The following is a 14,997-nucleotide window of genomic DNA, read 5'->3' on the forward strand; positions in this document are numbered from 1 at the left end:
CATTTACATCAATGTTCTTAGAGGCTCTGACAACTGTATTGATTTCTTCCAAAACTGGAATGAAGTCTACATGATTTTATCTTACAAAATCATCTATGTTGTTTTCTGATTGGGAAGATAGGTAACACAGTAGATAGAGCATAGTGCCTGAAGTCAGGAAGACCTCAGTTCAAATCAGGCCTCAGATAATTACTAGGTATGTAATCCTGGGCAAGGCACGAAACCCTGTTTGCCTCAGTTTCCTTACATGATCTGGAGAAGGAAATGTCAAATTATTCCATTTTCTTTGTAAGCAAACTCCAAATGTGGTCACAGAGTCAGAAATTAAAAAAAAAATTTGAAGAGTCAGAAATGATATAAACAACTGAACAACAAAAAACTTTCTAATTGAAACAAAATAAGGAAATCACACTAGTCTTTTTATACTTTTATAGCATCTTTCTTTTTCAGATACTGGATATGAAAGCCAAGAGAGCTGCAGACTTTCCAGGTACCATAGATGGGGATGATTTATTTGATCTTTAATATAAATGACTAAAGATTATGGTGAAACACATTTCAGCACATCAAGAATGTGTGATTCTAACAGCATAAACTTCTTACACTGACACAAATTATGAGAACTCTAGAACATCTAGTAGTACCCTGTGGTCAGTTTAGTGATAAGCTTCTCCCCAAAGGTCATCACTGGGATCTATCCTAGAAAGCTCCTTGAGTCCCCTAGCCCCTACCAGAGTATGTGTTCTCTATTGCTCTAAACTTTTGAAATCCATAGTTTCCTATGTACATTATAAGACAAAGAAAAAGGGCTTTAATTAAAGGGGAAAGAGAACAGAAATATGCCAGGGATAAATAAATCAGGATTTGAAAGGAAGTCAAGTAAATCAAATTCACACAATTCTTGATGGGGTTGCAAGGATTTTCCTCAAGGATAATAAATAGCAAACTCATTTAGACTAGGTAGTTAACCCAGCCAAATAAGTAAGTTCAGGGGCCCTGAATAAAGTGATCGATGGACTATAGGTCTAGTCATAATGATCAGTATAAGGTAACCATAATTGATTAGAAGAATGGAAGATATCTATGACAGAACTACCTTTTTAAAAAATACTAAAAATTGAAATCTCCCTGGAAAGGGAATGAGAAAGCTTGGGTTTCAGCAAACAAGCAGAACAAGCTGCCTCTGAAGCCCAGGCCTGAAGTTGATTTTCTTTTATGTAACAAGGATTTCACATTTTTCTACCATGTCTGAGTGACCACAATTTGGACTGTTGTTTTTCCCCCCAAATCCACAGCATCAACTATAGTTCTTCCCTAAGGCAATGCAAGTCTCTCTGCCCTTCTGGAGACAACTACTCTGACTATAAAATCTTTCAAATATGGAATATTATAAATATTCCTTTAAAAATGGTAATCTTGGAATAGAACACTAACCCCAGCTTCAGTGCGGTAGATCTGCTTTTGTAAATTGACTAAAGATTGGTCTCTAGCCTACATAGAGACTTTTGTAATCTGGATCACTTCTTTAACTTATTCATCTGTCTCCACTTAAAAGTGAGTTTGTGGCCCAGGATTCTGAGGTAAACCTATCTTGTTAAGAAAGAAGAAAGGAGATTATTCATGTCCACTAAGGATGGAGACATTCCTGATTTTCTTTGTAACCCTGTCCATGCCCATACTCACAAACCTGAGCTTTAAAATGGTATAGCTGGAGGGGCCTGAGGGAGTTATTGATGTTTATTTCTAGTGTCTTTTAAAAATTATTAAAGACTAAGACAGAGAAAATTGACATTTTGATTCTACAGAATTCTCTTTCTAGGGTACATGTGGTAAAAAGGTATTTGTGGCCCAAACATGGATTATATGTGTGTCGGCAATAAAAAAGAAATAAGTAAATGTAAAAATGCTGGCGTGCCCCATTTCAAAGTTCATATTTTGGGGTGGATACTGTTTATTTTTCCATGTCCTAAGGCTTTTAAAAAGCTCTGGAAGACTCAAGCTTAAGGATGGAAAATATGGACAAAAAATGCTTATTTTCCTAATAGTTTCATTCCAAATTAAGCAAAACTTTTAAATGTTTTCTCAGTCATTTGTATTTTTGCAAATATGGGATCCCTAATTTCAATCAAGCCATCAAGTCTGATTGCATCAGACTAGTTTCTGAAGGGTAAACACATATTGCAAATTAATTAACAAATATTCTTACTATTATATTCTGGAAAGGAATATTAGAATATTTCCATAACAGGACTAAACACATGTATAAACAGTTGCTTTATCCCCTGTCTCTTGGTGAGTTTTTTTTTTTTGAGAGATCAAAGATTTCAGAAGCAACACAAGGATTTATAAAGGTGAAAACTATTTAGAGTAGATGAGGAATAAGTGTGTTGGGAACTATATAGAGCAAAGAACAACACAAAAGAAAAGGTCCCTGATCAGCTCCAAAAGCAAGAGTCAGAACACTGAAAGCCTTCTTAGCCCCCTTGGCTTTCATGGTGATTACTTACCATGGACCATATGATACCCTGTGGCTTTGGCCGAGTGCAGCCGGTCACAATTACTCTAGTGGGAGTAAGGATGTAATCCACAGTTAGATCATGATCACCAAGCAACTCTTCAGGGACATCAACCACCTGATGGAAAAGAAATGTGTACATTATGGTGTCAAAGTCCATTAGATATGGATCCCTGTGATCCAACGATTAACTTTAAAAAGCCTCAAACTATGTTGTATTGTATTTTTATTTATTTTGTAAACATTTTCCAATTACTTAAAACAAATTTAATACTCTATTTTTTGTCTTGGAATCAATATAGTGTATTGGTTTCAAGGTAGAAGAGTAGTAAGGGATAGGCAATGGCAGTTAAGTGACTTGCCCAGTGTCAAACAGCTAAGAAATGTCTGAGATCAAATCTGAACCCAGGGCCTCCTGTCTTTAGGCCTGGCTCTTTATCCTCTCCCTGATCTCTCCCTGACCCCTCCAATTACAATTTAATCTGGCTCCAGTCACTCTGGGATGTTTTGTTGATAGTCAGTGAGTTGGAAACCTCTGGTGTAGAAGAACTGAAAAGGCCTGCAAGTCAAGTCAAATTCATCAAAGGAGTCAATGGTAGGAACATAATACACAATATAGGAAAGCATACTCCAATTGTATCACTATCGTATCACTAAATGAATCCACTTGGTCAGATTAAAAATGATATATTGGCACAATCACAATGTGAAGGCAGAAAAATAGATGTAAAAACCACACATACATACACACACACACACACACACACACACACACACACACACACAGATTAGAGAAAGAGGGCAATGACATTATTTAGTTTACTCAACAGAAATTACCTGGCAGTCATGCACAATGGTTACTACTGGTGTCTTCTCTCTGACTGCTCCCATGGACACCATCATTGCATATTCCATGTCAGCATATCCTTCCCCCTTCCCAATTCTCCATCCTGTCAGTAAACAAAGCCATAATACAAATGATAGCTTATAGGGTGTTGGAAATAGGGAAGGAATGGTTTTAATGTTGTATCTGAGTTAAAACTCAAAATGAAACTTGCTACTTCCCAATGAGTCCATTCTCATAAGAAGCTAATCTAAGTGGCCTTTCAGTGGTAAAAAATCCATATTTTGTATTTCTGCCTTTATAGCTAACAATGATTCTGCCTCATAATATCAGTTACATGGTTCCTAAGGAGGAATATGCTAAACTTATATTAGAAAGGAAAAATCAATCTTACAGAAACATCTCACCACTAATCTGTATCAATAAGGATCCTCTTTTGAGATAATTGAATGGCAATTAAGAAATATACTTGGACAGATTTCTAACAAAATGTTGAATGTTATTTTTATTTAATGTTTATTCTAAAACTATTTTATTTTTACCAATTACATGAAATAACAAATTTCCACACACATTTTCCAAAGTTATGTGATCCAAATTGTCTCCCTCCCTCCTTACTTCCTCACTCCTGGAGATGGTATACAATTTGATCTGGGTTATATATGTATTGTCATGCAAAACACATTTCCATATTATTCATCTTTGTAAAAGAATTATAAATTATATTATATAAATATATAATTATATAAATTATAAAACCCAAAACCCAAACAAATTAAAGTGAAAAATTGTATGCTTTCATTTCATCTGCATTCCAACTCCAACAATTCTTTCTCTGGAAGTGGAAAGCATTCTTTGTCATAAGTCTTGTCCCTCAGAATTGTCCTGGATCATCATAATGATGAGAGTAGCCGAGTCTTTCACAGTTGATTATCATACAGTATTGCTGTTGCTGTGTACAATGTTCTCCTAGTTCTACTTATTTCACTCTGCACCAGTTCATGTAAGTCTTTCCAGTTCTTTCTGAAATCATCCTGTTCATCATTTCTTACAGCATAATAGTATTCCATCACCATCATATACCACAATTTCCTCAGTCAATCCCCAACTGAGGGACACCCCCTTGATTTCCAATTCTGCCAGCATACAAAGAACAGTTATAAATGTTTTTGTACAAGTAGGTCCTTTCCCCTTTTTTTGATCTCTCTAGGAAACAGACCTAGTAGTGGAATTACTGGATCAAAAGGCATGCATTCTTTTATAACCCTTTGGGCATAAATCCAAATTGTCCTGTTTTAATTTGCATTTTCAAGAGAAATTGAGAACTTTTTTTTCATATGCTTATCGGTAGCTTTGATTTTTTTTTTTATCTGAAAACTGCTTATTCATATACTTTGACCATTTATCAATTGGGAATGATTTGTATTCTTATAAATTTGACTTATTTCTCTGCATATTTGAGAAATAAGATCTTTTATCAGAGAAATCTGTTGTATAAATGTTTTCTCAGTTTGGGGTTTCCTTTCTAATCTCAGTTACATTGGTTTGGTTTGTACAAAACCTTTTTAATTTAATATAGTCAAAATTACTCATATTACATTTTGTAATGCTCTTTATTTCTTGCTTGGTCATAAAATCTTACCTTATCCATAGATTTGACAGGTAAATTATTCTATGTTCTGCTAATTTGCTTATGAAATCATCCTTTATGTCTAATACATATACCCATTTTGACTTTACCTTGGTATAAGGTGTGAAATTTTGGTCTATATCTAATTTTTGCCATGCTGTTTTTCAGTTATCCCAGTAGTTTTTGTCAAAGAGTGAGTCTTATTCCCAAAGCTGGGATCTTTGGGTTAATCAAACACTAGATTGCTGAAGTCATTTATTCCTAATCTATTTCATTGATCCATCCTTCCATTTCTTAGCCAATACCAGACTGTTTTGATGATTACTGCTTTATAGTACATTTTGAGATCTGCTACTGCTAGGCTAACATTCTTCACATTTTCTACTCATTAATTCCCTTGATATACTTTATCTTTTATTCTTCTATATGAATTTTGTTATTTTTTTTTCTAGTTCTATAGTTTTTTGGTAGTGTAGCACTGAATAAGTAAATTAATTTAGGTAGAATTGTCATTTTTATTATATTAACTCAGCCTATCCATGAACAATTAATGTTTTTCACTTGTTTAGATCTAACTTCATTAAATGCTATTTTTAAATAATCATTTGGGGAGAAAAGGTCAAACCTTTTAAAACTGGGGATTTGTGGCTTATAATGATGGTAACTGAAAGTATTTATATTTCTAGAATGTTTTAGGTAGCAAAGCACATTCCATACATTATCTTATGTGATCCTTTATAACAACCCTGCAAGGAAAGCCACATTAGTATTATTATCTTTGTTTGACAGATGAAGAAATGAAATTCTACAGGAGAGGCAGCCTCTCTGATGTCACGCAAAGCAGAGTATATACTTGAACCCATAGCTTCTAAATCTAGAGGTCTTGCAATTATGTTGCCTCTTAGATACATGTTTCTCTATCGTAACTAAGCAAGTAATTTTCCTATGAGATATGGAAGAAGTAGTTTTTGTTGTTCACTTGTCACATTTCTGACTCTATGTGACCCCATTTGTGGTTTTCTTGGCAAAGATAGTGGAAGGGTTTGCCATTTCTATCTCCAGTTCATTTTACAGAGAGGAAACTGAGGTAAACAGGGTAAAGTGACTTGCCTAGGGTCACATAGCTAGTAAGTGTCTGAGGTGAGATGAACTCAGGAATATGTCTTCCTCACTCCAGGCCCAGTGCTCTCTCCACTGCACTATCTGGCTGTCTAAGTAGTACTGTATTCTTTTACAAAGAGGTAAGTAGAGGTAGAGTAAAAGGATTTATCTATAGCTCAGTAATAGAACTTGGACTCAAACCCAGAATTCCTAGTTTCTTAAGGAATATATCACGCCAAACTTCTACAAAGAGAGCAAATATGAAGAGATAGGCTTTATTCAGTCTCAAAAGTTACATTCTTTTATATCACTACCATTCTGGGATACCAACTGTTTTGGAAATCTTGGGTATAGCCTGGCATAGTTCAGAAGGGACCTAATTCTAATTCTGGGAGATGTTAACATAAGGCTTTAATTTACAATGTTCTTGTATGCTCCCTTTCTCTCTTCCCCACTCTCTTCCCCCATTTCTCTCTGTCTCTATCTCTCCATTTCTCTCCTTTTTTGACCTGGAAGAAATAAAAGAAAAGGCCTTGCCAGCCAGGCAAAAATTTTACTTTATAAGTATATCTCTGCTGATATACTGAGTCCAGGTGGAACCTACTGATTCACCAACTTAAACAGATTACTTTCAAAGTTCCTGGTTTTGAAGTACACAAGATGGCCTTGTAGAGTAGAAATATCAGCATGGTGGAAAAACTCCACCATTAACCGCAGGGGCTTAACTGCTCAGAACAATTAGGGAGTGAACTGCCTGGCACAGTGAGCACAGCCTTACCAGAGGTCGTTTTGAGGATGACATGATTTAGTTCACCTGTCTACCTGGCAAAGGACCAGAGACTACTGAAAATTTGGCAAGGAGTTTAAGGGATGCATTGCACTGTTAAGGACATGCAGATAACAAAAACAAAGTCCAGAAGTCAAGGTTTTTTCAATGCTTAAGTTCCTTAGAAAACAATGATTTGCTGCGAATATATTCAGCTTCAGGCCCAGGTAACTTGAAAAAGAAAAGAGGGAAAGTTTTGCCTTTTTGAGAGGAGGCTCATTTTAAAATATTTTCTATAAGTTAGGTAAATTTAAAAGTGGCATTTGAAGGGTCAATTTAATTCTGAGTGACCCCATAAATAACTTTAAATTAGGAAAATCACATAATAGAGCAGAAGAACACTATGCTACCAGGCGAGAAACTTGAATTCTAACTTTGGTTCTCTCACTAAATTGTCAGGTCTGGGGGGCAAAGTCATTTCCCCATTCTGCACCAGCATTTCCCCATCTATAAAATGAGTTGGCTGGACTCAAGAGTTACTGTGTCCACGGTAATGATCATGGTGATTCAGGTATGTATCCAGCAACAGACTGAATTCTCAGGGTCACTGATTATACTGATTAAGAGAAAAATCAACAATTGCCTGAAGAATAACAACTGAAATCATAGCTATATTGAAAAATTGTGAATGCAAAAACATTTTAGTAGAGAGTGCTAATAGAAAAGTTTGATGATATTAATTAATGTTATTTCCCACCTTTTTCAGAAACAGCCACTGATCCCACCACAATCAAATCAACTATGATTCTGGAATCCAAACCGATGGGTACACTGTAGTTTTTTACACCCTAAAAGCAAAAACATGTTTTAATAACTTCAAATACAATAACCAAAACAGAGTGAACTAATGAAACATTGCTGCTTATCATTCTAAAATAGAAGAAATTCACCACATATTATTTATTCATCTTTACTTTTAAAATAAATTTTAATAAATTTCCATTTAAGTTTTCTGAAGTTATATGATTCAAATTGTCTTCTCTCTTCCAGAGCTGATAAGCAATTTAATCTGGGCTATAAATGTATTTTCACATAAAACATATTTCCATTTTATTCATTTTTGTAAATGAATGATCTTAAAAAACCCAAATCTCAAAATATATACCCAAATAAACAAATGATAAATCATATCTTTTCATCTGTATTCCTACTCCAATAGTTCTTTCTCTGGAGGTGGATCATATTCTTTTTTCCTAAGTCCCTCATAATTGTCCTGGACTGCTGATAATAGCCAAGTCTTTCACCGTTGATCATTCCACAATATTGTTGTTACTGTACAATGTTTTCCTGGTTCTGCTTATCTCACTCTGCATCGTTTCATGTAGGTCTTTCCAGTTCTTTCTTAAATCATTCTGTTCATCATTCCTCATAGAAAAATAGTATTCCATCACCATTATATACCACAATTTCATTAGCCATTTAACAATTAAAGGAATTTTCTTTGCCACCACAAAAAGAGCAACTATAAATATTTTTGTACAAACTGGTCCTTTCCCATTTTTTTATTTCTTTGGGATACAGACCTAGTAGTGGCATTAGTGGATCAAAGGCTATGCTTTCTTTTATAGCCCTTTGGGTATAATTCCAAATTGCCCTCCAGAATGGTTGGATCAGTTCACAACTCTACTAGCAATGCATTAGTGTCCCAATTTTGCCATCTTCCCTCCAACATTTATCATTTTCCTTTACTGTCTTATTGATCAGTCTGATAGGTGTGAAGTGGTACCTCAGAGTTGTTCTAAAAGTGACTTAGAACATTTTTTCATATGATTATTGATAGCTTTGATTTCTTTATCTGAAAACTGCTTATTCATATCCTTTGACCATCTATCGATTGAGAAATGACTTGTATTCTTATAAATTTGACTTAGTTCTCTATATTTGAGAAATGAGACCTTTATCAGAGAAATCTGTTGTAAAAATGTTTTCCCAGTTTGTTGTTCCCCTTCTAAACTTGGTTACATTGGTTTTGTTTGTACAAAAACTATTGAGTTTAATATAGTCAAAATTATTCCTTTTATATCTTGTAAAGTTATCTATCTCATTTGGTCATAAATTCTTCCCTTCTCCATAGATTTGACAGGCAAACTATTCTATGTTCCCATAATTTACTTATAATATCCTCAATGTTTAAATCATATACCCATTTTGACCTTATATTGGGAAGAGCAGTGATGGTGAACCTTTTACAGACCACATGCCATCTCCCACCAAGTGCCACGTGCACCCCCCTCCCACCGCACACAGGGGAGGGGGAAAGCACTCCCATTGGGCTGCTGGGTGGAGGGGTGGGTGATGTGAAAAAATGTCATCAGGCACAGTGGAGAGGGGGAGGGGAGCAGCTCCACTGAGTCCCTCTGTCTTTCTAGTTATGAACTTGGGGGAGGATGTGGGCAGAATGTGTACCCACAGAGAGTGCATTATGTGTCGTCTTTGGCATGTGTACCATGGGTTCACCATCACTGGTATAGAGTATGAGAGATTGGCCTAAACTTAATTTTTCACAAACTGTTTTCCAATTTTCCCAGAAGTTATTGTCAAATAGTGAATTCTTATTCCAAAAGCTGGGATCTTTTGGTTTATCAAACACTAGAATCCTGAGGTAATTTACCCCATATCCATTACATTGATTCATCCTTCTGTCTCTTAGCCAGTACCAGATTGTTTTAATGATCACTGTTTTATAGTATAGTTTAATATCCTGTACTGATAGGCTATAGGCTTCACATTTTTTTTTTCATTAGTTCCCTTAATAATCTTGACCTTTTGTTTTTCCAGATGAATTTTGTTATTATTTTTTCTAGTTGTATAAAAATTATCTGGTAGTTTGATTGGTATAGCACTGAATAAGTAAATTTAGGTAGGATTGTCATTTTTATTATATTAACTTGGCCTATCCATGAGCAATTAATGCTTTTTCAATTGTTATATGCAACCATGAAAATGTGGGTTTCCAAGACTGTGAATTGCCAAAACTGTAAAGGTTTTGACCAAACTGTAAAGATAATTTTTAGTGTCTTGATTTAAATAAAAAATAAGTGGTTGCCATGGGAAAATTCCCAAATATGAAAATACCCAAGTCAGCTGGGTTTTATGGAGATTTTAATTAGTATAAATAAAGGAATTAAAGGAAGAGAGAGAGAAAGAAAATAGTAGAAAGGGCCTAGGCCAAATGGCCTAGGCCTGAGCCTTAAGGGAGACTAATCTGTCTTTTTCAGTCACCACAAGATTGTTCCAAGCAAGCTCTAGCCCTTCACTGAAATCCTCAACTCCTGAACTGAGTTCAGAAACTCTCCTCTGAACTTCTGACCTCCTCCAATTCAGCTTCCAAACTGAACTAAAAACCAAACTGAACTGAATTCTCCTTTTAAAGAAATTTTCTCTTATGTCACCTCCCCTAAATTTTCACATCTACCAATCATAGTAGATGCTTTTTCCCAGGACTGCCCATTCTTAGTTCTCACTACTCTTTAGTTCTCACCTTCTCTGGGTAGATTATATCTTCTGAGTAAGTCACACCTCTTTTGTTAAGCTTGCCTTCTGTAAGTTGCTTGACCTTTTATTGATTAATTTAACCTTTATAGTTACTTAGCACCCTTTTGTATTAGATCTAAAAACAGACCACTTAGCTTAGGGTTTTTGCTTCACTATAAGTGTAAGTTGGGGACTTTTCATTGTTCAATCAGGAGTTTGCAACTTTATCTTCCCATAAGGCACTGTCTGAGCAGGGTGGAGTAATTTTAAAGTTCTCAATACATTCCTGACCAAGTACCTCCATTGTAGAAAATGGGGAATAGCTTAATCAAATCTTCTGAAGTAGAGTCTGAGCAGTTTTAAGATTCACATATATCTAACTTTGCGTGAAAAGTGTTTTGTAGTTGTAGTCATATAATTCTTACATTTGTCTTGGCAAATAGATTCCCAAGTATTTTATATTGTCTGTGGTGATTTTAAATGGAGTTTCTTTTTCTAATTATTGCTGCTGAGCTTTGATGGAAATATATAGAAATGCTGGTGATTTATGTGGGTTTATTTTGTATCTTGCAACTTTTCTAAAGTTGATAATTATTTCAACTAGCTCTTTAAGTTGATTTTCTAGGATTCTCTAAGTATACTATCATATCGTCCACAAAGAGTGATAGTTTAGTTTCCTTATTGCCTACTTTAATTCCTTAAATTTCTTTTTCTTTTCTAATTGCTAAAGCTAATATTTCTAGGACAATCTTAAATAATAGTGGTGATAATGGGTATCTAACTTCACTCCTGATCTTACTGGGAAGGCTTCTAACCTATCCCCACTGCACATGATACTGAAGATTTTTTTTTATTTTTTTATTTTTTTTTTGATACTGAAGATTTTTAAACAAATAATATTAATTATTTTAAGGAAAGGCCCTTTTATTACTATGCCTTCTAGTGTTTTCAACAGGAATGGGTATTCTATTTTGTCAATGGTCTTTTCTGTATCTATTGGGAAAATCATGTGATTTCTGTGAGTTTGATTACTGAAATGGTCGATTATGCTGATAGTTTTCCTAAAACTAAACCAGCTTTGCATTTCTGGTATAAATTCCACCTAGTAATAGTGAATAATCCTTGTGATATATTGCTATAGTCTCTTTGTTAGTATTTTATTTAAGATTTTTGCATCAATGTTCATTAAGGAAATTGGTCTGTAATTTTCTTTCTGTTTTTTGTCTTCCTGACTTAGGTATCAGCACCATATTTGTGTCATAAAAAAAATTTGGTAGGACCCCTTTATTGCCTATTTTCCCAAATACTTTGTATAGTATTAAGATTAATTAATTAGACATTCTTTAAATGTCAGATAGAATTCATTTGTGAATCCATCTGGCCCTGGAGATTTTTTCTTATGGAGTTCATTGATAGCTTGTTCAATTTCCTTTTCTGAGATGGAATTATTTAAGTATCCAACATCCACTTTTGTTAATCTAGGCAATTTATATTTTTGTAAATATTCATCTAGTTCACCAACATTATCTGATTTATTGTCATATAAGTGGGTAAAATAGTTCCTAATGATTTCTTTAATTTCCTCTTCATTGAAGGTGAAATCACTCCCTTTTTCTGATGCTGGTAATTTGATTCTCTTCTTTCCTTTTTTAAACCAAATTAACCAATGCTCTGCCTATTTTGTTTGTTTGTTTTCCCCCCACAGAATCAAATCCAAGTCTTTATTAATTTCCCTTTGATTTTTAGGATTTCAATTAAGTCTTAATTGGGGATTTTCCATTTGCCCTTTTTCTAGTTTTTTTTTTTAGTTGCATGCCCATTTCATTGATCTGCCTTTTTCTCTATTTTATTGATATAAGCATTTTGGGACATAAATTTCCCCAAGTACTGCTTTGGTTGTGTCCCATAAATTTTGATATGTTGTTTCCTGATGGTCATTCTCAATGCAATCAGTGATTGTCTCTATGATTTATTCTTTGACCCACCCATGTTGAAGAATTAGATTAATATTTAGTTTCCAATTAATTTTTAATTTGCCTTTCCATGAAACTTATTGATTACTTTTTTATTCCTATTCAATTTTCTCTAATTATCTATTAAATCTAACTTTTCTAAAATTTTATTCACTTCCTTTACTTCTTTCTTTTCTTTTCTTTTCTTTTTGTTTGTTAAATTTATCTAGTTCTGGTAGGGGAAGTTTTACTGTCTATTTCCTCCTTAAGCTCCTTTAGCTTCTCCTTTAAAAAATCTGGATGCTATACCATTTAGTACATATGTTAAGTACTGATATTACTTCATTGTCTGTATTACCTTTTATCAAGATTTAATTACCTTCCTTATCTCTTTTAATCAGATATATTTTTGCTTTAGCTTTGTCTGAAATCATGATTGCTACTCCTTTTATTTTTTATCACAGTTGAAGCCCAATAGATTCTGCTCTCTCCCCTTACCTTTTCTCTGTGTCTACCTGCCTCAAATGTGTTTCTTGTAAATAACATATGGTAGGATTCTGGGATTCTGGGTTTTAATCCACTCTGCTACTTCTGTTTTATGGGTGAGTTCATCCCATTTACCTTCACAGTTATGATTACCATCTGTGTATTTCCTTTCTCCTTTCATTTGGTCTCTCCATACCAGTGTTTTGCTTTTAGTCACTTCCCCCATTCCCCTCTCTTATATTACTCTCCTTCCCACCACCACCTTTCTTATTCCTCTCCTACTTCTTTATAGGGTCTTTTAATCACCTCCTCCCCAACTTTCCCCTTCCTTATATTTTTCCCCTCCCCACCACCTCCTTTCTTATTTCCCCCTTCTGCTTCTCTATAGAGTAAGATAGCTACTAAACCCCAATGAAATGGCTATTCTTCCCCCTCTGGGCCAATTCCAATGAGAATAAAGTTTAAGTATTACCCGTCACCACCCTCATTCTCCTCTTCACTGTAATAGTTCCCCCATGCCCCTGACCTTTTTATGTGATATAATTTACCTCATTTTACTTCTCCCCATTTTTCTTAGTGCAATCTTCTTTTTCACCATTAGATTTCCCCCATATTATCCTAAACAGTTTTTCTTTTCTTTTTATTTAAAACCCTTACCTTCCTTCTTGGAGTCAATACTGTGTATTAGCTCCAAGGCAGAAGAGCAGTAAGGGCTAGGCAATGGGGGTTAAGTGACTTGCCCAGGGTCATACAGCTGGGAAATGTCTGAGATCAAATTTGAACCTAGGACCTCCCACCTCTAGGCCTGGCTCTCAATCCACTGAGCTACCCAGCTCCCCCCCTAAGCAGTTTTTCTAACTACTACAATAATGACAAATTTTTTAAACAGTTACAAATACCATCTTTCCACATAGGTATATAAACAATTTGACTGTACTGAGGCTCTTAATTTTTTTTTTCTTTTTTCTTTACCTTTTTCCTCTTCTCTTGAATTTTGTATTTGGACATCAAATTTTCTGTTTATGTCTGGTCTTTTCTTCAAGAATGCTTGGGAATCTTCTATTTTATTAAATAACCATATTTTCTCCTGAAGGAATATAATCAATTTTGATGGACAGGTGATTATTGGTTGTAAACCCAGTCCCAAGTTTTCTGATCCTTTAATTTGGAAGCTGCCAGATCTTGTGTAATCCTGATTGGGGCATTATGATATTTGAATTGTTTCTTTCTGGCTGCTTGAAGTATTTTCTCCTTGATCTGGGAGCTCTTGAATTTGGTTATAACGTTCCTGGGAGTTGTCATATGGGGATTTATTGCAGGAGGTGAGCTGTGGATTCTTTCAATTTCTATTTTACCCTTTTGTTCAAGAATACCAGGGCAGTTTTCTTTGAAGTGGCTTTAATTTTTTTTCGATCATGACTTTCAGGTAGTCTAATAATTCTTAAATTGTCTCTCCTCAACCTATTTTCCAAGTTAGTTGTTTTTTCAATAAGATATTTCATATTTTCTTCTATTTTTTCATTCTTTTGATTTTGGTTTATTGATTGAATTTTTTTTCTTCTTTTTCCAGTTGATCAATTTCACTTATTAAGCTGTTATTTTCTTCTTGTATTACTTTCATTTCTTTTTCCCATTTTCTTCTATCTCTCTTATTTGATTTTCAAATTCCTTTTTGAACTCTTCTAGCACCTGAGACCAATCCCCATTTTTCTTTTGAAGTTTTGCATGTCATTGTTTGGATCCCATCATCCCTATTCATTCTGTGTCTCGTTCTTTGACTCCATAGAAAATGTGTATGGCATTTCTTTTACTATCTGCTAATTTTCCCAGCCTTTTTTTTTTGCCTGTGGAGTAGGAGTTTTGAAAGCTGATTTTTCTGTCTCCTCTGTTGATGGCTTGCAGGACTCAGCATTCTGGGCTGTTTTACCCTGAGGCTAAGGGCTTCATAACAGCACAGGCTTGAAAGAGTGAAGTGCTACAGACTTCTAGGCCTCACTATAGCCTGGTGTTGGGGCCTGGGATTTCAAAGGATGAGTGTGGGATACTCTGTTATTGGTGTAGGAAGGGTCCTGGGATCCCAAAGTTGGCCTATGCCCAGGCTCAGAACCTGGTGTAGTACTACTGGTGATGAGTGGTTGCCCTCTATGTGCACTTTCTTCTGGCTCCCTC

At 34.9% G+C, this 14,997-nt stretch overlaps 1 protein-coding gene across 5 annotated transcripts in view; it reads right to left on the minus strand.

Moving 5' to 3' along the window:
- MTHFSD (methenyltetrahydrofolate synthetase domain containing) overlaps positions 1-14,997 on the minus strand; it is a 70,800-nt gene that overhangs the window by 20,541 nt on the left and 35,262 nt on the right. For 4 of the 5 annotated variants that reach the window (XM_007477263.2, XM_016427847.2, XM_016427846.2 and 1 more), the window contains 3 exons: positions 7,614-7,704; positions 3,353-3,465; positions 2,508-2,633 (listed from right to left, as the gene is read on the minus strand). In XM_007477263.2, coding sequence (XP_007477325.1) covers positions 2,508-2,633; positions 3,353-3,465; positions 7,614-7,704 — 330 coding nt within the window. Of the gene's footprint in view, positions 1-2,507; positions 2,634-3,352; positions 3,466-7,613; positions 7,705-14,997 lie in introns of those variants that run through there. The other variant, XM_056810452.1, reaches the window with a different exon arrangement.

Source organism: Monodelphis domestica, chromosome 1, assembly GCF_027887165.1.
Source record: "Monodelphis domestica isolate mMonDom1 chromosome 1, mMonDom1.pri, whole genome shotgun sequence".
NCBI lineage: Eukaryota > Metazoa > Chordata > Mammalia > Didelphimorphia > Didelphidae > Monodelphis > Monodelphis domestica.